The 23,996-nt window shown below is 49.9% G+C and overlaps 2 protein-coding genes across 2 annotated transcripts; both read left to right on the top strand.

The window, feature by feature from the left end:
* Positions 1 to 1,112: 1,112 nt before the first annotated feature.
* LOC119109475 (glutamate receptor ionotropic, kainate 5-like) lies at positions 1,113 to 12,381 on the top strand. Its single transcript, XM_037233137.1, has 8 exons — positions 1,113 to 1,172; positions 1,344 to 1,538; positions 1,915 to 2,113; positions 4,747 to 4,950; positions 7,429 to 7,583; positions 8,092 to 8,366; positions 11,195 to 11,401; positions 12,375 to 12,381. The coding sequence occupies exons 1-8, from the start codon at positions 1,113 to 1,115 to the stop codon at positions 12,379 to 12,381; spliced, it is 1,302 nt and encodes a 433-aa protein (XP_037089032.1).
* Positions 12,382 to 14,747: 2,366 nt separating this feature from the next.
* Positions 14,748 to 22,772, top strand: LOC119109378 (zinc finger protein OZF-like). The gene is made up of 7 exons (XM_037233028.1): positions 14,748 to 14,777; positions 15,480 to 15,596; positions 16,065 to 16,163; positions 16,596 to 16,685; positions 18,181 to 19,251; positions 22,390 to 22,498; positions 22,685 to 22,772. Exons 1-7 carry the CDS (start codon positions 14,762 to 14,764, stop codon positions 22,770 to 22,772), a joined length of 1,590 nt encoding a protein of 529 aa, XP_037088923.1. The 5' UTR covers positions 14,748 to 14,761.
* Positions 22,773 to 23,996: the final 1,224 nt, after the last annotated feature.

The raw sequence follows: 23,996 nt of genomic DNA, 5'->3' as shown, positions 1-23,996 counted from the left end.
TAACGGCTATTGCAAAAGCCTTTGCAAACGAAAGCTGCCTGGGAAAACAGCCTCAATACATCGATTTAGTTTGCAAGAGGCCCGCAAAGCTCATCGACGTTAGCACCCTGGCTGCTTTCACCTCTCATATGATGGCCATTGGATGGACTGATGGACCGCTGGATTATTGGGATGATTACTTGCTACCATCGTTGAGAGACTTACACAAAGATGTGTTCGGTCCGCCATCCTTCTGGAACATTCCTGGCGTTCTTGGTGGTCTGGGTTCATGGTGGGCTGTCGGATATGCTGCGCTTTCTCCTGTTGAGCTCAGTGTCGTCTGTTGTAAATCGAAAGCCAACAGCGTTTAATGATACGAAAAGCTTTCAGAATATAGTTCTCTTTTAATCGTTAGAGGTCGGTGGCCCCGTTTTACCTACGGAGATGTCCTTCTAATTCAAAACGACCTCCATTTGCTGTTGCCTTGAAGTCCTTGAACACAGTAATGGCGCTGTTCAGATCTCTCAAAAGTGGCGCTTTAACGGAAGTTGATAGAGAGCTCTCCCGTGGGTGCCGGTGGAAAGGCACGCGTTCGAACCTACTTAACATTCTCGTGTTTATTTGTCCTGCAATAACAAACATGAGAGTTGGTGACGCCAAACTACTTGATATGTTGAATATATTTCTATCCCTTTTAGTGAGCTAGTGAGTTAGAGTTAGTTTAGATATATCGTTTTAGCCAATAGTGAGAACCATCAGCCTGATGCAAGCTACCAAGCCACGCCCTCTGTTCTGTGACAAACGCACAATAACCTCGCAAACATTATATTGTTGACGTTCTCTTGTAACGCAACTCTCTGAGCTGTCCCAGTGGCGTTGGCGCCCAACTATCCACCGGCACTCTCGTGGTGGCCTACCTGCGCACAGCATGTCGGCCCTCATCGACGCTGACGTCACCCCGTCGGCGTCGACGACCGCCGCGGCTCAGTCCGCTGGTCGACGCGCACGCGTGAGGGTCGCGACAATCCTGGACCCGGCCATCGACGGCGGGAAGACCGCTCGACTCTGGGACAGCAGCGCATTGCCGGGATCCAGCGACCGCCGCCGCACAGAGGGAAGGCTCAGTTACCGCCATGGGTGACCGCGACCAGCGAGGCCTCTCCGCAGAGGAGCTGCGCGTGATCTCAGTGCACGTAAGTGGCAGGGACTAAAGTCGCGTCAACGAGTCGCCTGTGGGGGTGGATGCGAAGCCGGTGTGTTTCCACGTGCATTTTTTCAAAGGATTAGCGGAATAGGAGGAGACCTTTAGCTGCCGCTAACCACGCTCAGCCGCCAAATGATCTCGACGCTTGTGCCTCCATCAGAACCCACCATTTGTAAAGATTCATCAGGAGATGGCGAATCACTTCACGCACAGCGGCTACCTGATCGACCTGTGGAACATCATCAGCGCGGAGCTGGACTTGCGGTACCGCCTGCTGCCGCCGAGACCCGGAGGCTACGGGGCACTGCTGCACAACGGCAGCTGGACCGGCATGGTCGGCGAGCTGGCAGAAAAGGTAACTCACGGGCGTGTTACACCGGGCCATGGATCATCCGGAGGAGAGTGAACACACTCCTCAGACTGCGGAGGGACCTTGGGAGAAGGCATCATACACTTATAACCGCGTCACGGCAGGCTCACCTGAATGTAGAACTGGACGGCGCACAGCACAGGGTGCAGCCTAGAGCTGGACGGCGCACAGCACAGGCTGCAGCCTAGAGCTGGACGGCGCACAGCACAGGCTGCAGCCTTTTAAAGTCTTGTATATGCTTCGGTCTCCCGAATATTGGTGGCAGCGGTGGAGCACGAGATGTAGGCTGCTCTTCCGCCGGCACCTCGGCCCTGCGCCATGCACCAGGGGATCAACGACATTCCGTGTGGGTTTCCCTTAGCGCGCCGACGTGGCACTTGCCGCCATGTTTTACCGTGAAGACCGTGCCGCCGTCCTGGACTACGTGAACATGGCGCCCGTCTGGTCCGGTCACTACGAGTTCTACATGCGAGCCGGCGAGAGAGACACCGCCGCCCTCACCGGCGACATGTTCGCCTCGCTGCTGCGGCCACTACACCAACACGTCTGGCTCATGCTCTGTGAGTCTTGCTCTGCTTTATCAGCACGTCTGGCTCATGCTCTGTGAGTCTTGCTCTGCTTTATCAGCACGTCTGGCTCATGCTCTGTGAGTCTTGCTCTGCTTTATCAGCACGTCTGGCTCATGCTCTGTGAGTTTTGCTCTGCTTCATCGGCACGTCTGGCTCATGCTCTGTGAGTCTTGCTCTGCCTCATCAGCACGTCTGGCTCGTGCTCTGTGAGTCTTGCTCTGCCTCATCAGCACGTCTGGCTCATGCTCTGTGAGTCTTTCGCCTTGTTTTAGCTGATGGACGGCCGGGCACCGACTGCGGGATTTGACGATTGCAGTCCACGTACAGAACGGATAGCTTACATTCAGAGTCATAATGCCTTTTTATGATGGGCTGTTAGAGGCCTCACTCTCTGAATGTGTTTCACGACTATCGACGCCATCGCCTCACAGCACCCCTGGTATTTACTTAGATATTTGTGCTAAAACATCCTTATCAGCAAAATGTCAGTCGTGCAAAATTCTTCACCAGAGTTCCAGGGTCCGTTAGGGCAAGCTGCCTCGTAGCCGTCAATTATAGTTGGAAATATGATGTGATACATAGAATCATTCACTTACACCAAACGATGTAATGTGTATGTGGCGTGTAATTGACGTACTGATTTGCTGATAATCTAGAACGAGGATTCGCAGTTCAAGCTGTCCGCTGAAGACCTTCAAAGCCAGAGCCTTTTTCAAAGGACGACGACAAGCCTGTCGTATGGTGTAAGTGAATGATCCTATGCATCGCATCATATTTCCAACCATAATTAACGGCTTCGAGGCAGCTTGCCCTAAGGAACCCTGGGATTCTGGTGAATGATTTTTGCGCGACTGACATTTTGCTGATAAGGATGTTTTAGCCTAAATGTCTAGGTGAATACCGGGGGTGCCGTGAGGCGATGGCGTTGATAATGAGATCGGAGGAGGGGGGGGGGGGGGCACCTGACGGATCGCACCTGGACGGCCCCACATGGCTACACCCCTTGACTACAGCACTGCGTGAGAACCTCGAGTTTTTGTTGCAACGTTGTGCGTTGGTCTGGCAAAAGGAGGTCGGCTTTTCCGAGAAGCATGTGTATCTGAGCCAAAAACGTCACTGGTATGCTTGGTGTACGTGAAGATACTGTAATAAGTCGCCTAGGAAACGTATAGCGCACCTGCGGGGATACCCAGGTCGATACACTTTACAAGCGGCCGCGCGGGCGGGCGGTGTGACCCTACAAAGCAGCATGTCTGGGCTTATTGACACATGATAAACGGCGGCGTCATAAAATTAGATTTGGCAGATGATCTATTCACTCCGCGCGTTCCGCAACCATATTTCATCGCAGCTGACGTCAGTTCACTGGACAAGTATGTTAACTCGTGCTATTGGCAGGTCCGTTTTACGAAGCAATAGTTGCCTGTTCAATAACATTGGGCGACATCCAAGGATTCCGAGGCGGCATAAAACAGCAAGGTTGTGTTTTTTGGTCTGTAACGAGCAAGACAATTTCAGACAGTAGTATCATGTCTGTATCGATGATGCGACTTGCGGACGCTTGGAGCCTGCGGCGTGTTTTGGGACCAGCACATATACTCACTGTCCGCTCCGATCGGGTGGTGTATCATGTCTGTATCGATGATGCGACTTGCGGACGCTTGGAGCACGCGGCGTGTTTTGGGACCAGCACATGCACTCACCGTCTGTTCCGATCGGATGGTTGATTGAAGGCTAGAGCACCGGTACTACGACTCGTCTTTTCGTCGGCGCGAGGTGGGTTTGGATGATGATCCCTGCATTGCAAAGCTTGGTGAAGCGGTTGGGTAAATACGTGCTACACGGATGTCGATTTGTATTATTTTTTGAAGGCTTCGGCCCCTCAACGTTGAGTTGTCCCCATCCCATGTTGCCTTCGGCCCCCCAATGTTTTTGGTTGGAATACTACAAAAAAGCGTGGGTAAGGGGTGACCATATCACAAAGACTTGAAGACTTCTTTGATCTCCCTGCGTAGTGGCGCCTCGTGGTGCTCTCATAACAAAAAGTCGTGGTTGCTCTCACCACCAGATACAAATCTCAACAGCTGAGCGGATGAACGACGCAATAATCTACACGTACTAAGAGCCATAAATCATACAATGGTTTGTAAGGTTAAGGTGGAAAGCTCTGCAATATGGGGATGACCTAAGTCCTTCTTATCTAACCCGGTCCCTGACTCCACAACCAAAATGTGTGCGGCCTCCCATGACCGTCATAGAAGAGCACCATTTGCGCCCTAAGGAGGCCTCTAAGTCGGCGCCTTTACTTGTCGATCAGAAGCGATGCATGCGCCAGTCCCTGCTCCCTGGATCCACCCCTGCATGACTTTCATGCTGTTAAATTCAAAACGCTGTTTATGAAGTATACAAAGAATAAAAACACACATTGCGTCTAATACAAACCTGGGCTAAATTTGGTGAGGAAAAAGCTTGGGAGGGATTAGACTGTCGGGCCTTTGCTTCAGCCCCCCCCCCCCCCAATTATTTTCAAAAATTGACACCTTGATAAGCTATCTCATCATGCATCAGTCTACTCCAAACAAATCATTGAAGCCTGTGACCTGGTCTGACCTGACCTCCCACAGTTCTCTCTTTGGTGGCGCTGGCCATCGTGCTCGTCACCTCAGTCCGCCTGAGCCGCGGACCCGCCGAGAGTGGACCGACCCGCCGCGAGTTCTCCTTCGGCTTCAGCTGCCTCTCCGTCCTGATGACGGTGACCGGCCAGGGCTGGGCTGTTACACCAGTCTCGGCCCCGGCTCGTATAGTCACCATCTGCAGTTGGATCACCGGTCAGTTGTCACCCTCTTTGCCTGGACCAGTGGTCAGATGCCACCCTCTGCAGCTGAATGATGTATCTGTTGCCGAGCTAATAACCGCAGCCCGTCGAAGTATACAAGTGTGCTTTTTTATTGTTCTTCATGCATGAATTGTTGCAACTAATCGTTCACACCTGAATGAAGGAGAAAGGAAGTTATTTGGGACGCAGCGACCCCACCGGAGCCCGTGCAACATCTTATACAGCCACATGTTGCACCCGGATTAAGCTATTGATTGAGCTAGCAAGGTGATTGCAGGCACAGGCTCTAGATCAAATTGCTAACGGAGTATCCCACTTTGTTGTACATTTCACATATTGTTACATCACATTGTTGCACTATCATCTATTTCAGACGCGTACGCTTTTATCGGTGATACCAGTTTTCTCATGATCCTTCTGAACAGCTTACAATTTTCATTCGAAGTGGCCGACCCCACCAGAGAAACCTCATTTAATATTGCTTACTCACGATGGAAGTAACACACTTCATTTGTTTCCCTTTTGCAAGGTGTGTGTTCTGTGATGTTTCCAACACGCTCATGTGTTAAAATGCTTGTGTAAGCAATGCTACGAAAGCTTGAAACGTTCTGTTGAGATAAAAAGATATGTAAACATAAATTTATTTTCCCGCAAATACAACGAAACGCTTTACATGACATTGATATTTCTTCTATGGCGTTTACCTTAGGGCTCTTCTCAAGGTGCGCTTTGGCGGTAGGAAGAGTATCACATGATCCATGGGACGCACTGGCTCGAACTTCAGCCAACCGACTTCACGGCAACAGGCCCTTGCCTGCTGGGCCCACCACAGGCGCACTTTCATTCGCACCAGAAGAGGTGCTCACAGTAGTTGTCGTGACGACAATGGTCGCAATTGCCGGGAAGAAGTGCAGTGTCCTTATAAAGCGTTAACAGCGTGATTTGAACACAAAAATTATTGACTGATATCATCATCTTGTCTTTGCAGTGCTACAGCGCCATTACCCAGTGCTATCATTCGACGTAATTAGTCTCGATATTTCATTAGAGTATATTTTTGGCAGTATGCTCTAAAAGTCAGACACTTCTTTTGAACTACTTCTGCGCATGCTCTCAAAATTTGAAGCTTCTGTCCTTGACGGTTCATGATATATGATCTCCTTTTCATGGTCGTGTCAAGGTTATCTAAATGACTTTAAGTGCACGGCAATGCTTCCGATATCTCGTACTAGGCCAGGAAGTCCCAAGTCAACCTAGAAACTTTGGTCTTTGTGACCAGAGATGGCAGCTTGAAGGTCATGCAATTCAACCTTAATGGCATGTATATTACGGGTTGAGAACTAATTCCTTGATATCTTCCTCCCTCTCGTGTGGCTTGTTTTATTTTTGATAAAGCCGGACTAGGCCAAAGCAACAGATGCCTCCACAACTTTGACGTGGCATGATCTATCACAGGCCACATGTGTCAATGTGTGCTTTTGAATACCTTAGAGTTTCCAAAATGCTATTCAACGCCGTCCTATGCATTATAGTGACATATTTGATTCTCACGTAACAGAGTGACTCTATACAATGCAAATTCGACTGCCTTAAGCTGATATGACCCATTCAAGGTCACATTTACCATTTGGCAGACGCGCTTATCTGAAGTAGTTTGACGAGAGCTTTCCAGTGACGTTTCCTACGTGTCTCTAGTTTTTTTTTTTAATTTTTGAACTTTGAATGGGACTCTGAAGCCGTCCCTGTGTTGGGCAAACGTGACGAAAATTTGCTTAGGGCAAGGGTTAATCTATACGAAACCTGACAAAACTACATTTCCTTCTGGGATTTTGAAAGGGATTGGGTGTTCTACTTGTTAGTTAATTGGTTTTCACATTCATTGGCAATATCGTTGGCAGCTAATCGACTTTTATAGCACGCTTTTATCTCTCATTCAAATTTTTGTTTTTAATTATGACTTGTGGTTTGGGTGACTTTATACCTTCACCCTGAAGCCGGGATTCCGCATCCTTACCCGTGCAATGCTCACTTTCATGGAGGTAACCCGGCTAAGAAATGGCATTGGGCATATTCATCAAATCGTTTTCCATGACTATGTTTGGTAGTTTGCATACCCGTGCAAATGGCATGATATCTAGACTAGCTACCGCTCCAGAGATCGCCCCTTGGCCGGTCCTGCTCAACTACGATAGACATCGGTGTCCGGCTCCAGCGACGTCACGTGTCGGTGCCCAGCTCCAGTGACGTCATGTGTTGGTACCCAGCTCCAGCGACGTCACGTGTCGGTGCCCGTCTCCAGTGACGTCACGTGTTGGTACCCAGCTCCAGTGACGTCACGTGTCGGTGCCCGGCTCCAGTGACGTCACGTGTCGGTGCCCGGCTCCAGTGACGTCACGCGTCGGTGCCCAGCTCCAGTGACATCACGCGGTATGTGGGCAGGCTCCAGTGACGTCGCGTAGCGTGTGGGCAGGCCTGTTGATCACCTTCCACTACACGGCCAACATGGTCTCGCACCTGACGGTGGTGCAGCCGGCGGCGCCTATCAGCAGTCTGGCGGAGTTCGCAACCAACAACGACTGGACGCTGGCCATGGAGGACGGTCTCGGCATCATCGGCTCCTGGGCGGTCAGTGCTGCCTGCACCGATGCTGGCCGACACTGACTTGGTATTGATACCCAGCCTAGGCGTTGCACGTGCCACCAGCCCACAACCGCACGGGCCGGCGAGCCAACGCTGGTTACAGAGCCGTCTTCCATAACGCACCGTGACTTGCCTGCCCCCGCCTCCCCCCCCCCCGTAACGGCGATCAGTGATGACCAAATACCAACACAAGTACTATCATGTTATTCGTTGCCTACGCGCACTCGTGGCCAAACTGTGACAGATGCAGTCCAATTCCCCGTGACTCTGGGGAGCTATAATTGACGTGAACTCTGCGCTCATCTGCCGCCGATCTTTGCTTCTCAAATCCTGCCGCTGTGTTCTGCCCTGTCTTAACCTCCTTGCTCATGTCTGTGGGAAGCTTTCATGGACATGGGCTTCGCATTTACCTGTCGCGGGGTTGTGCCTGTCCGGACCTACCGCTATGTGCTCTGACCTGACCTGCACACGCCCTGTGCACCATCCTGACCAGCAGAAGAGTCCCGTGCCGGCCGAGCGTCACCTGTATAAGCGAACGGCCTCTGGAGAGCGGTTCCTCCGGCTGAACGGCACGCCGGAGGCGTTCCTCGCCGCCGTCCAGCCGCGCACCCTGCTCTACCACGACCAGGACCTCGTCATCACGGCTATCGGCGAGGAGGCGTGTCATCTTCTACCGCTGGTCGAGCCCGATCCCAGAGGGAAACCGGAGGCTACTTATCTGGTGTTGAGGAAGGGCCTGAAGCCGCTCAGGAGCGTCATTAACAAAACGCAAGTGCTGGCAAGCTTTGGGGAGGCGCCGTCCGTCGGCACCGGCCTGGCGAAATAGCATGGCATTAAGTATTGTCTGGCTATGCACGCATGCATTTGTGCCACACAATGCATAACCTGTGGTTGCATTAGTTGAGCTGGACTCGGATGCATCTCTTCTGGCCTTAAACGAATAGTCCAGGGCCGTGATATCAGAGAAGTAAAAAGTGCGATGATCCTCTGGCTCTCCCCGTTATCCGAGACGTCCACACTTGCCCCGCACAAGGAAGCCAAGCGAACAATTTTGCATGCGAACTCTGAATCATTTTCAGCTTCCTGTGAGTTACATGTATGTGGGTCAAATGTGAGGGTCACATGTACGTGACAGCGCGATGTGGAGCGTGTTGGCCGTCAATGAAATGCGATCGCTAATGATCATTTGGTCATAATGCCGTCTTGGAATACAGCGAACTATTGCACTGCACGTTTACATTCTGTACTCACCTTTTCCAATGTTTAATTTTGCACCGCCACGGTTACAGCGCCAATGAGCTTTCCACGCATCTTGCATCGGAAATCGATGAATCATGTGGTGGATTTACAACTATATTTTATCGGTTCAACAGCAAAGCAAGCTTCGGTCGGGCGTTGACATGGGCTGGCAGACCTTTCATTTGTTGGCGCACCGCTCGCAACAAATGCTCATTGATTGGAGTGGGAGCTGGCTAAAGCAAACTACTGCTGTTGTTAAGATGGGGCACCAACCGCCAGCACGTGCCGCGGAGGCTGTCCCCAATCGAAGGTCGCCGATCTAGGAAAAATAAGTGAAGGGTGCCGTATGGATTATCGAATGTAGCTACAAAGGTGCGCATAAGGGTTATTTGTAACTATTTGCAAGGGTGTATGCTTTCCAAAAGCCCGCATTCCGAGAAGCAGATAATGCTGTTCAGAAGATGCACTTTCACTGTTAACACATGTTTCGACGTAAACTACAAAACCGAAACATTGTGAGCGGTATTATCCAAGTCCACGGTGATATGGGTTTGGCCAGATTCATGTGACCCGGTTGCCGTGCACACCCTTACTTCAAGCTTATCTGACCTGAATAGCCTGACCGTGAAACCCCACGTGGAAACCTTTGAATGTTTGGTCAGTTATGCTGCACGCCACTTGTAATGTGCATGACTTACATACGTATGCATCAGCAGATGTGCAGTTTTTGGCACAATTCACACGACAGCGACAAACATCATCTGCTGGAAACAGGTTAAGTGTAAGGAAATGTCCCACGTTTGCATGGGGTTTTGAACTAAGATGAGCATTTTTAAGATCATTTTCTGCAGGCATCATTCCGTCTGGGTTCTGAGTGAGGCGCTCGCAAATTTGTGAAGATCAGTTCGTGTCGCATATTTCAAAGCTATCCAGGTATTATGACGTCATAGAAACGTCACATGAATCTGCCCACCTCCATGGACAGACTGAATTCAGGGTCACTTGGATGAGCCACCGCATCGGCAGACAATACTGGGTAAAAAGACTTTCACATTTCTATCGGGCTTTGAACTGAAATACCAAGCATGAGAATCATTCGGCGCAATTCACAATCTGGCCGTTCTTAAGACCCAAAACCTTCTAGTTTCTAAGCTATAGGCCCGTGAAGATTGGGAGACTATTGTGGGAGAGTATTTCAAGGTCACTTTTCCTGCCGTCATGTCAACATCATTGAACAGTGGCGTATCGAGAAGCATGTGTATTAAACGGAGAAACTGCATCGTTTGGAAAAGTCTTTTTTCACCTCAGGGTGAACCACTACTAAGAAAGCAAGCTTTTCTATCATATCTGATTCTTGCCTCAAAATCTTCAAATTTCCAGCATTCCTTTAATAAGAGCGCCGTAACTGATAATGCGAATGGAAAAAACACATGGCATTGAAGAAAATACACGAAAACGCCACAAAAAAACGCGCCGCTGATAAGATAAATTCATATAAGCGTTATGTGGCTATTCTGCTCCGCACAGACACCAATGCTATCTTGCGGTGCTCGAAGTATCATGTAAGTCCACGTCCGCTAGTGGTAATTCTGGCACGGCCAATCTGGCAACGACTCTGATGCCTTTGCAAAACTCCATGAAGTAATCAAACGGTATAGTATTGGGGGGAAAATTCAATAAAATTTCATATTTTAGTGGTCTACTTAAAAGTGTACCATAAGTTATAATTGAGCTTATTCTATCTTGCCTGATACTTGTCTCGCCATCAAATGCGCAACACTCCCTTTAAAGTGCGTGATAAGGTATCATGCTCTGACTAAGTTAAAGGGCTACGATATAAGTATAAATAACGCGGAGTTGGGCACTGTTAGTTACGTTAGATTAGTTGTGAAATGAAGACACAGCAGTTTTGGACGCATCTGCCCTTGTGCGTTGTGCTAGCAACCTCCAAGGAGTAAAATGGGAAGCACAAGGTAGGGAAGAAGGCTACATAATGCGATCCCTGTATTCAGCGGGTGATGAAATGCAATGTGTTCCGTTTTGAATGATTCCCTTTCGACATCCACGGTCAGCATATTGGCCCCGCCGTCAGTGATATCTGTCTCCCCATGCCCAGGGTAAATTACAACGTCCAGCTTTAACCACGACGTCTACCGACCACAATTCACAGTGCGTATCTCATTCTCAGGAAGCTTGGGCGTTACTCAACCAACCACCTATTTAAAGCAAATGCAGCTCGCCCCTCCCCCCACTTCCCTTCTACTATTTCCGTCCGGTTTTACAGCACCGCCGTCCTCTATCCACGGCTAACACCACTTGCAGTTCGTCTGAGCGCCGTCCGGCGGCGCTGTCGGCAGGCTCCTGCGCCTGATGCAGACGGGCACACTGTCCCGGCTGAAGCGACGCTGGCTTCGCGGCAGCCGGCAGCTCTGCCCAGACCAGCGGCTAGCCGTCCGGCCCCTGACGCTGGCCGACATGCTGGCCGTGATCGTCATTGTGCCGCTGGCAGCGATCGGCGCTGGTCTGGTGTTGGCCGGGGAGCTGCTGGCCAGCCGCCTGAGATGGCGAGCCCGACGAAATTACCTGTTACCGCTGGTCGATGATGATGGACTGCTAAGCAGCTCAAAAGAACTGAAAATGTAAAGTGGAGTAATGCTCGGTGCTGTAGTGTGCAACTCGAGGTCGCTCAGACTACCCGTTTGAAGGTTTCAGACGCATGGGCGGGGTGAGATGCCGCCTGAACGGTACCTCGGCCGTGCGGCACGCGCGGTGGCACCGCCTTTTTTCCTCGGCGCACCTCCACACCGAGGGCCTAGGACTGCCGTGATAATAAATGCAAATCAGATACCCTCAACTGGCCTTTCAACCCACACCTACGGCTCCGATTCTCCGCTACGACAGCGCGTGGTGTTCACCATTTAGCACACCCGTCTCTGATTTGTACTTGTACGCCAGAGACGGGTGTGCAGTCATACGCCAGAGAAGAGTGCGCTGAACGCATAATTGTGTCCATAATTCGCACATAACAGTGTCCATAATTCGGACATGACTGTGTCCATAATTCTCACCCATATATGAGACATCGTAGTCATCATGATGATGTGGGCTTCAAGATTCGAAGACCCGCTATTTCACGTTAGATGCTTAAACATGTCACATCTAACTGTCATATATAAGGCACGAACCGGCTGTGATTTGTAGGTGGAAAGTTATTTTCATCACTCCTAATCGTTTCAGCGGTCACTTCGCAACGGAAGGTCTAATCACAAACTTTCACACTTTTGTTTTCTCCCATTTTTTTCTGAAAGTCCCGTTCTTCTGTCCAGGAAGGCGCCTGTAAGGCCAGCTGAGCCGGATGTAAAAATCCATCAACTGCCACTGTTCACGTCATCGCTGGAGACCGCCGATAAGGGCAAAGGACGTCATAGCCACACCGCCGGGACGTGGTCCAGGATGGCATCTCTGGTTCCCGAGGGTGGCCGTCTCCAGTTCTGCATGACCGGACGTCTCCTCTGGCGACGTCCGAGTGTCCGCCAGCCTCTGAAACATCTTCAAGGTCGTGGTGATGTCGCAGCGCCATGTACCCGGCTGGCTGAGTCGGAGCCGCCTGCCCTCCCACGCGGCGAATAATGCTCTCGTATTTCCAAAAAGTGCCTTTTACGCGAATAGGAAGTGTCCAAAATAAATTTGGTAGGCTTCTGGGCGATGAGAGCATGCTGGATGATAAACATATAGAGCTCAAACAATCGCGTAAGCCAATCGGAGCAACGACCAGAACCGGTGGAGTCCATGGGCGATAGAATGGTCCGCACAATCATTCATAGGCCTCGACGACAATGTAGAGCCATCCGAGGTATTTGCGAGGTGGGGCAAAGTTATATCGTTGCCAGCATGTTAAGCGTGACAAACATAGGTGGAATCATGCAAAATTTGAGTGCTTTATTGTTGCCTTCTATTCTTTCTTACTTTGTAGGCCCCAATCACCTATCGTCTATCTATCCATCTATCACCTATCTAAATCGTCCCAATGGTCTCGTATCCTGCACAAGTACAAGCATTTTTGAATTTCAGACTTCCCCATCATCCACTGTCTACTGAAAAGCATAGGTTCACAGTGTGATAGCTACCGTGATCGTTAACACGGCTATTTTTATTTCCATTGGTAGAAGAGAATATATTTCAGGTGCCGAGCCGCCCTTGGGAACTTCTCTCAGCCTAGTTGTAAAGAGCACACCATACACCGACGAAACCACGTTGCCACGATCTCAACTCGGCAGACGTTGAAGGTGCCAATTTTCACAGCGTGGTATGGAATTCAAGGTGGAACTGGGCCTTCCAAGAAGTGTTTTGTGCAGGATGCGTGGAACGAGCAAGATGCACCCAATGGCCGTTTCTCAACCCGCCAACAAATTCTGAACTCGTGACATGTGTCGAATTTTACGCATCATCTTTGCCAAAACGCTTCCACACCAGATGTACTGCAGTGCGGCACTCATCCCTCATTAGGCCCGTGTTGGGACCAAAGCTGTCGGATCGCCGTTTCTCAGCAAACTCAGGAAAACAGGGGAATGCCAAATGAATCGGAAATTTGTTACAGCCTGCCATGCAGTTGTACTTTTAATTATTTTTGGGAATCCCATCCCCATCAACGATAAGCAGTAACGCAGAAGCACTGCGTGAGCCATCAGTGCCAGCAGGTCTGCCGGATGCCAGCGGTCTATCTCATTACCTGATCTGGTACAGCCCCACTGTCTTCGGGTACCTTCATCATTACTTGGCCGACGGCGACACACCTTAGGTGAAACCTAACACCTGGCGAAACTCTCGCGCTGATTAGCCGTTTTTTGATAACACAAACACTAAATCCAAAGAAGGCATCGGCATCAGTTGGGGAAGGCGTGTTTACTTTTTGGGTGCTCTTGCAAAATATGGCTGAAAAGGAAAAGGACGTGGCCATAAATCGTCACTCTTAGTTTTAGGTCCCAAAATTATTCCTTTTCGTTTTTTGTAGGCCCGGCAGGGCGGAATCACGCCAAAGAAGTAACTGAGATAAATTGCTTATTTAAAACAGTTCTCATGAAAAAGATAGTGTCTGCAATATGAGGACAAAACACTCAACTTTCCGAAGGCAGTGATGCAGAGTTCAAGTGTACAGTTCTTGGTAAGCAGAAATATTGTATTTACGCAACGGCAACGCAGAAACGGCGCTAGGGAGTCCAGGCGGTGCGGTGCGCGCGGCGCTGGGGGGCCCGCCATCGAAGTTATTGAAGTTCGAAGGTAGGAGCATGATTCTACCTGTTTTGAGATTATTTACGATATGTCCTGCCCTAAACACGACGAATGGTGTACAATGATTTTTTCTAACGTTAGGTAGGAAAGTACACCCTGACCCAAATATGACACATATAAGGGAGGTCAATGTTTTACCACATCAGGCATAGGCAAGACAAGTACAGTTATATGAATCTTGCTGACTGTCTTATCTTGTGATGGCAAAAAAGCAGGTTATATTGTTTTCTTTGCATTTAATTTACCATGCTGCTAAGCATTCTTAATCATGTATTTTCCATCAACATCTGAAATTGGACAGCAACTGAAAACTGCTGTAACCATGATCTGGGAATCTCCCACATGACTGCACAGCTCTTGGCTCAATTACTGCCCGATATTCTAAGTTATTTTCTAAGCCTTGACACATCCATGTATTGTATTGAAATGGAAACATACAAATGATTCACCAATCAAAAATCCTTCTGCCTGCAATAGCATTTAAAGGCAGCTATTTATATGGAATGCCACAGACAAGGCATGGTTAAGTCATTGCCTTAATTATTTTTTTCCTGTTTGGATGTATGGACCAGACTATGCATCACACAGTTGAACAGGCAGTTGTATGCATGAACCAGACAATGCATCAGGCATAAATGCACCATGTAAAAGGTTTGTGGGCATTCCTTTTTGTTAAGATCTGTTTTGTGATGTTGATCAGTATGCCCAATATGAAGTAACAGATGTCAGACATAGTTCACTGTTTGTATTTTGAGCCCAGGTGTTTTTCTTTTCTTTTCATTGACTCATTTTTTATTTCATTGACACATTTTTCTTTCATTACCATGTTTATCAGCTGACAATCAACACATGTAGACAGATTGGTGCTCCAGAGGTATAGGCATGCCACTTCAGAGAGACGACCACCCCTAGTCAGCATGATGCTTCGGAGAAAGGACCACCCCTAGTCAGCATGATAATGCTATTATTGCTAATAATGTTTCTGCTTTCTGCTCTCTGCCAGGCAATGTGGCAGCTGTGCTCACAGTATGAGAAGGATAATTTTTCTGTGTAACTCTCATTGGCATCTGCAGATGCTCCCCGCTAGGCTCGCTGACAGCATGCTCCTTTGACCCACAAATGTGCTGCCCTTCAGTCTGATACACACCAAGTCAAATTTCTGACCACCCTCACAAATGCACAATCAGACTGCTGACTGGTTGCCCACCACACCATTCTGGTCAGGCTCCACCTGTTTTGGGCTTACATAGGTACCCCTCAACCAGTTCCCATGGGTCATGAATGGGGATGAGGTGACCAATGTGCTCTGCTGGGGGCCATTTGCAGCATTGTCACAGCTGTCTTCATTTTCAGACAGAAGAATGTCTTCATCACACCAGTCAAGTGCTGAGGAGGATGATGTGTACATTGCTGGTTTGGACTGTGAAGATGATCCACTGTATATTGGAGAACCACTGGCAGTTGGACAAGGTATGGATCTTTCATTGTCATTTGGATTTTACAATGCACTCAACTATGGAGGCCATATGTCATTGCCTGCTATGGACTGCCTGCATGCCTATGCCTATGGGAGATATGGGTCTTTAGGGTATTGTATGTTGTGAGACAGGACCTTTTTTGTGCCTCAGCAGTGAGTAAGGATGTGAGGTCTTCTTCCTACCATGTGATCATGCACATTCCTTAGTGGTGCCTATCTTGACACATTTGACACCCCATATGTGATTTGTGGTGTCAAAATGGACCTGAAATATTTGTGATCTGGTGCTCAAAAGGGTCCAAACATCTTTTTCTTGATTCCTCATAAACTTTCAACTTCTTAACTGTTACTCTGTTTATACATTGGTGTGATTTGTTCCACCAGATGTTTCATGTCTCCCCAGCAGCAAAGTCTAAGTAGACTGGAAGTTCTTGAGACTAGCTCACTCCTATACTTTACAGAAGCGGTGTACTCTCTCCGCTGTGGTGGGAATGACAGTGGGGTATTTGCGAACACCTACGACAGCGATTGTTCGAGTCCTACTGCGTTCATACTGCCAGGTGAGGCTTCCAGAAAAAACTTTGATATTTTGGCTTGTTATATCTTTTCAGACCAAGAAATTATTACCAATTCAAAGTTGTCCCGACATTGACTGACTGATGTGCATTTTTCACGTTCTCACTGCGAAGTTTCTTGGATCCCCAAATTTATCGTCTTGTATGGTGTTTAACTTGATTTATTTAACTTGGAAGCTTTCTCGTGCAGATCGCAGATTTGCACGAACGTTATCCCGCTTACGTCAAGTAATACATATATTTTGATGAATTGGGCATCGCATTCTGTATCCACGCATTGAATGGTACCATGGCCTTTCAACTCATCAGTTTAAGTATGGGTCGTTTATGCTGTATGGGCTGTTGAATATGCTGTCAGCTCATTGTTGCTTGCGGTAATGCCGCGGCATTCGTGCTGACTGACTTCTTTCTTTGCAGACGATCCCCCGGATGTTAAACCCGACCTGATAACACTCACAGATGAGGAGGAACCAACGGAAGGGACGATGACTTCAGCTCGTTTGCTCGGTAGGTTACCAGCTGCCGTTTTTAGTACTAATCAGTTTACTTACAATGACAGCAAACGATAGGGGTACTGGTAGTAAAGTAGTTGATGCGTCTGAGGTAACCAGCACTGTGCGTCTGGTAAACCAGAGGTCAGGGGCTCGATTCCCCGCTGTGCCCGTCCTTCCCGCCAGAGTGAGAGGCAGGCGACGTCATATAGCCTCAGCAGCTGAGTGCGTTGTAAAGCCGCAATGACAGCAACAACAATGACAGTAAGCGATCCCCAAAGTACCGAAATATATAGAATATACGCCATAGCATTCTCCGTGCTCAGGGTGACCGGTGTGTCTCCAAGCAGAGCAGGGGTGCGAAAAATGTACAAAAATAAGGAGGGGGCCGTCCATAAATTGCGCACGGAGGGGAGAGGGGCTCATGGGGTGCAACCGAGGTGCAGCAAAGGGCAGGGGTTTTAGACGGCGTAACCTTAGAGGAGCGTATGGTCGGTTGTCGTAAATCTGAGAAGTATCAGGGCGATTTACGACAACGCCCTGTATCTAGCGGTACACCTGCGGCGCATGCGCAGTTGCGTCCTGGGGTGAGCGCGACACAAAGGTCTGTAGGTATCTATGTTAACAACAGTCCTTTCCCACTCAGGGCCACATAGGTTTTGTGGGACACTGTATTTGCACAGTGGGTCCAGCCCAGCTACTAACTTTGAGTCAAGATAATCCGGAATTACGTTTCGGCAACTTCCACATCGATTCCGGCAGTCCGTTATAAACACATTTTAGCATAATTCATGTAGGCCGGCTCATGACGACAAGGCCTTGTTCGCTTGCAGTGTCGAGTATAGTGCGTGAGGATACACTTACAGATCCTTAGTTTAACTGGATTCAGCAGTCCCATCGAATTTAGTTGAGTTGGCCAGTGTGTCGGGCCATACCAACCTAGGCCGCGTTTCATTTCACCTACTATGTTTTTGGTAGACAAACACATGCCCCGCCCACTCGAATGCTGGACTGTTTCATACCAGCTACTGACTACTGCAAAGCTTTACATTACCCGCGCATCTGTGCCATTATTAGCGTCATTAGCAGTCACCTATCATCAAGTTGCAGCTTTTAAAAAAAAAATTATGTCCCACTTAATCCCTAGCAGCCTGCATATTAACTAAAACAGCCAAAGCACTAACATGATGTTGCCTGCGCTGTAAGCCGCCGTGTCATGGACGCCCCACAGACCACCGAGATGTTAAAACGTTTTGCGAGCCCAGTAGTCGACAAGTATGATGCCACACCCCCCGCGTCACGAATCCATCATGGCCGCCCGACCAATCATAGAACAGGATTTCGACTATTGGTAGCACGATAGTTACGATGAAACGCGGCCCTACATTGCATGCTTTGGGGAGCTATCGTCCGATCCAGCGCAGCCCACTCAGGACCACGATTCCGTGCGTTTATGCAATCCCTGATGAACTCGAATGGCTGTGTTTCTAATTTACGCGCCGTGTTTTCAGGTGCTGCATGCCATCCTGGCAGCGGGAAAGGTCAGTGTTTAGAAGAAGACCCACTGGCGCAAAACGCGGAAGCTCACCGCCAACAACCTGCCGTGAATGTCCGCCCTTTTCTGCAGCCGCGCCTTGGACGGGCAGAAAGGCGGCGAACCGCGCGGACAGCTGAATGCTCGTCCCATTCAGATACGGACAAAGATACTGCTGGCTCTGGTGTTAGCAGCGCGCCGTCCGACGAAGAAATGGCAATGTCCATGCATGCTTTTCACTTGATCACAAAGATGTTCATCTGCGGGTTTTGTGGCCAATCTTTCCGGGAAAGGGAGACGCTGATCAAGCACGCCGCGCGCCACGGTAGTGAGAAATCCTTGTGCAGCGTGTGCGGGGAGACGTCAAATGAAAGGCATACCAGAAGCACTGATGGCTATGATCGCAATGATGGAGAACCGTTTATTTGCGAAGCGTGTGAAAAGCCTTCCAGCGGAGCTGGTTCATTGGTAAGGGACTCTTTAGTCACAACCGGCGTAGGAATGTTCCAATGCGGTTCTTGTGGAAAATCTTTTTCGCAAAAAGGGAATCTGGATGTTCATGCACGCACTCACACTGAAAATAGGCGGTTTAGTTGCGGAGTTTGTGGAAAGTCGTTTTCTCGAAAGTCGGCGGTGAAGGCGCATACGCTTTGTCACGCTGCTGAGAAGCCGTTCAAGTGCAGTATGTGCGGCAGGACGTTTAGTGAAAAGAAGAATTTGGCGTGTCACGCGCTGACCCACAAAGCTGACCAACCAGCCGCTTGTGATGTATGTGGCAAGTCCTTTTATCGAAGGAGTCTTCTGAAATCGCACGTCATCGTCCATTCCGGGGAGAAGCCGTTCAGCTGCGACGTGTGCGGCAAGTCGTTTTCTCGCAAGCCGCACCTGCGTGTTCACGCGCGCACCCACACCGAGGAGAGACCGTTCCGCTGCGTAGAGTGCGGCAAGGCGTTCCGGCGAAAGGATCATCTCACGGATCACGCCGTGATTCACACTGGCGTGAGACCGTTCAGCTGCGGCGTGTGTGGAAAGTCGTTTTGTCGGAAAGGTGACGTGCGTGCCCACGCGTTTACTCACCTCGGAGACAAGAATAGATCAGTCGTGGAATATGCGGCAAACTTTGCCACGGGAAAGGCATGAAAGGAAGTGGAATCTACGAGAGCGAATTACGTAAAAGCTGTTTCGTGTTGTAAGAACGGTAGTGTAGCGAAGCATGTTCCGTTGATCCGTGTGGGATATTGTCCAAATGCCTGTAGCGGCCCGCAGAGTCGGGGTCACCTTGAGGCTTATATACTCCGCGCAGCGTTGATGTACAGATACAAAGCACTTGCGATAGGAACGTATCATTATCAAATCTCCCCAGGTGTGTCCTTACTCATAGTGAATACTCCGTCGGTTGGCGATGTGAGTCGGAAGTCCAAAGATTCTGCTCGGTCGTGAAGTGTAGGAAACCGTTCAGTTGTGAAGTGCGAGATGCCGTTCAGTTATGAACTGTGATAAACCGTTCAGTTATGAAGTGCGAGATACCGTTCAGTTGTGAAGTGTGGGATACCGTTTAGTTGTGAACTGTGAGAAACCGTTCAGTGAGCCGTGTCATTTGCGCATGTTCAGGCCAGCGGAAGGCTGTCGATCTCTAATGTTAGTGAGAATGACACAAGAACACGACGAGAATGACGCGACCGTCGACGTGAGGACCTAGCTGTGCGATGCAGCTTTGTAACCGCAGCATGGTTGTTCGACTCGGTGCACACCTGTGGTATTTCTTCTTGTATTGCATTGTTCTTGCTCAAATGCTGCGCTGCCGTAGTCCTTGCAGTGCGGCAGACTAGTCTAAACGGCATTGTTGTCCTGAACTCTATGTATTGGACCTGCTCGCGGATGTTCTCAAAAGATCGTTTAACACGCGCCCGGGTGGCCGGCTGGATACGCCTCGCTCGGGTGGGGGTCAATTTGACCGCCCTGAGATCTCGGAACTAAGAGAGCTAGAGACACCAAATTTTGCAGGGTGTGTTGACCTGGACGTGAACCCACTTAGATCAAGTTTTAAAGTTCTTAGGTCATGACCTCCGGGTCAAATAAAGTCAAACAAGGTAAAGTTCCAGGTTGGTCTCTTTAGTGCCCTAGAACCCAGACAACTGTTTCTAAGCATAAGTTCAGTTGCTCTTTTAAGGTCAGTGACCTTGTCTGACCTTTTGAAGGTCATGGTGGCCAAAATCATACAAGATTGCTCTGAGTTTTTCATTTGAATAAGCGGCAAAAATTGTTCTAGGCAGTATGTCCCTAGAAAGAAAATGCTGACCAGGGCTTTTTAGGTCAATGACCTATAATGACCTGTAAGGATTCCATGAAAGTTGTATATTGCGGTTCTTGCTATCAATAGATTCGGAATCAGCACCAGAAACTATTACATATAGCAAGCCTTAGAGTAACAAAGGCTGGTTTTGACCTTGATTTGACCTCATGCCTGACCTTAGGTCAACGTAGTTTGCTCATCCGATATTTGTGTTGCCTAAGAGTGCATCTCAGAGATGTACGGCTTTGCCTAACACTCCGCTGTTGCATCAGATGAGCGATTCCCTAGAAATTGACTTCGCTGAAACCATGATCTGACTGACCCGTCAAAGGTCAGTGACCTTCGAGGTACATCTAAATTTTTTGTATCAAGCGACTCCCCATTCAATTGTCTACAGACATGCAAAATTTAGCACGGCTACGCCGCGCCGTTCGCAAACCACTCTCGAAAAACCTTTTAGGAGGGAGGCGGGGGTCAATTTGACCCTATCCGAGCGCGTTTTAATAATTATTTCATTTTAAGGGCGCGTCTACTGCAATGGGGGTTCGTGCTAACTTTCGGAAGATCAGGGCATTGACAATACATGCCAGCGGGCAGCGCATATTAGTGTCTGGACAGAAACCAAGACAAAATAGGTGGCACCGCCGCGCTTAACCACACCTGACTTGTCGCCCATTGAGCACGGGTCGGGAGGAGACCGTCTTGGAGGCCAAAGCGGCGTGGTTCGGTGGCTCGGAATGGCCGCGTCAAAAAAAGACAACAGTCACTTATCCGCCCGCGGGCCAAATGCACTCGTCTGCCCCAATCCTGACGTTGGAACTAAACAGCGGATCCGGTAAAGTTCGCGGAAGCTGGCCCTGGCGGGAGGCAAGCAGGGTCAGAGTCTCCGAATGACTTGGTGCGATTAGTGTGAAAAGCGAAGCAGGCTGCCGAACCTCCTGGGCGCGGCCGACAGAGGCTCACCATGTATTCATGGGGCGCGCGGAGGCCTGAGCAGGGCTGCGTGGCGCGCTTGCGGTGCCGGTGCGACCGCTGCGTTTAAGGCGAACACCCGCCAACATTGGATGTACGGAAAACTCCACACGTCCAATGGGTGTACGGAGACCTTCACACCTCCAATGGATGTACGGAGACCTCACACCTCCAATGGATGTACGGGGACCACACCTCCAATGGATGTCCGGGACCTCCACGCGTCCAATGGATGTACGGAGACCTCCACACCTCCAATGGATGTACGGAAAACACAACACCTCCAGTGGATGTACGGAGACCACCACACCTCCACTGGATGTACGGAAAACTTCACACCATTACGGAGACATCCACACCTCTAAAATGCATATACGGATACTTTCACACCTCCAATTGATGTACGGAGACTTTCACACCTCCAACTGATGTACGGAGACCCCACACCTCCAATGGATGTACGGAGACTTCCACACCTCCAATGGATATACGGAGAACTCCACACCTCCGATGGATGTACGGAGACTTCCACACCTTAAATGGATGTACGGTTAACTCCACACCTCCAATGGATGTATGGAGACCACACCTCCAATGGATGTACGGAGACCTCACACCTCCAATGGATGTACGGGGACCTCCACACCTCCAACGGATGTACGGAGACCTCCGCACCTCCAATGGATGTATGGGAAACTCTACACGCCCGATGAATGTACGGAGACCTCCACACGTTTAATGGACGTGCGGATAACTCCGCATGTGCAATGGATGTACGGAGATCTCCATGCGTCCAATGCTTGCTGCGGCTAGAGCGACTAATGCGCCGCTTCAAAGATAAGTTGGGGCCATTGCGGTGCACGACAGGAAAGCTTTCGCTTTCGTCTTAAGGCGGAGACCCAATATACGCCTGGGTGACAGCTCACAAGGAGATGCGCACGCCGCGTATCTCGCACATGTGGGTCCACGTGGGGCTCACCACGCAGTCTCGAGTCGAGCAGGCCACACAGGTGCTCGCTATGCCGCACAGGTGCTCGGTATGCCACACAGGTGCTCGGTATGCCACACAGGTGCTCGGTATGCCACACAGGTGCTCGGTGTGCCACACAGGTGCTCGCTATGCCACACAGGTGCTCGCTATGCCACACAGGTGCTCCGTATGGGCACGTAAGACTGATTGGTGCCCGCTCAGCCGCCATTTCGGCGCCTCTTGCAGCAGTCCGCCTCCGAAAACAAAGCGCGGCCTTCTGGTGGGCGCCGGATATGGCGTCTCCGCCACCGAGACCAGCGAGGTGGGCCGATGATGTCGTCCGAGTTAGGGAATCGCATCGTTATGTGAAGTAAACTGCGCACGCGTAATTTCAGCATTTATTATGATCACCTGTAACGTATAGCGTCTCTCACCAATAACCACGTTATCACGTGTAAAATGTAACAAAACGAGTCACGAGAGCGTACATTTAGCATTCACGAACGCTCGCGTGCACCGCGTGGGCTACTCGTAACGTGCGCCGGGCCTTTCCAACGTCGGACTGGGGCTGCCTCGGGGGGCGTCGGCCTGCTGCCTCTGCCGCGCGTCCGACTGACCGCCTTCCAGCGGCAGCTGTCACAGCGGGGAGCCGGCTGCTGGTGGTGGTCGTCCGCGCCCCCTCACGCCGGCTGTTGTGACTGTTCGAAACTGGCGACTCGTTGATTGAAATTGCTTTTACCTGTGCGTATATGTGCATATGTGTATGCTCTCTCCTAGAGCTGTGCGTTTCACTTGTACAACTGAGGCTGGACGGCCACCACGTGAAGGCGCATGCAACAAAAACATGAAATGGAGTGAAAGTATAAAAATTCTGCCTGGTGTGATCCCTCAGCCTAGAGCAGTACACACATGAACACACACCTCCGACAGCTTCCGGTCGGTCCTGTCCCGCCCGATGTTTCACCCGTAAATCTGCGCAAGTTTGGCCTGCTGCGGTGAAGGGTTGAGGGCTACCGCTGTGTACTACCTGACCGGTGTGTATCACGTATCGCCGCCGCCGCAGGAAATCCGTCTTCTTCGATGATTACATGACTGTCGACCCGAATCGGAGCCCCATAGGTTTCTGCAAGCTTTTTGGTGACGTTGTTTGTGAACGATATCCGTCCTTTGCCGCGACATGTAAAAAGGCATGTGCATTACCACGTAATTTAAGACATAAAAATCGCGTATCGACGCGCTCTAAAACTTAACTACTTAAACTAGAAAGCTAGATTAAAACTACCTGAGCTAAAAACTAAACTGAAAAGTAAACTAAAAGTCAGCATGACGACTACGCCAGCTTGTACGGGGCGCTCGAAGTGCGACGGGAAAGCTGCACGCCTGAGGAACACGCAGTTCGATTTCCTGCGGTGCCCGCCCTCCCTGCCAGGGTGAGAAGCCGGTGGTGCCATATAGCCTCAGCAGTTCAGTGTTTCGTAGAACCCTGTTGACAAAAACAACGCCATCTAGCGGTTAATTCTAAAATTCGCGCAAAGAAAGTGTCATGAATGGTAAAGAC

Source organism: Pollicipes pollicipes, unplaced genomic scaffold (genome assembly GCF_011947565.3).
Source record: "Pollicipes pollicipes isolate AB1234 unplaced genomic scaffold, Ppol_2.1 Scaffold_1600;HRSCAF=1878_pilon_pilon_pilon, whole genome shotgun sequence".
Taxonomy (NCBI): Eukaryota; Metazoa; Arthropoda; class Thecostraca; order Pollicipedomorpha; family Pollicipedidae; genus Pollicipes; species Pollicipes pollicipes.
Note: the sequence above shows the minus strand (reverse complement) of the source record. Positions and strands in the feature narration are given on the sequence as shown.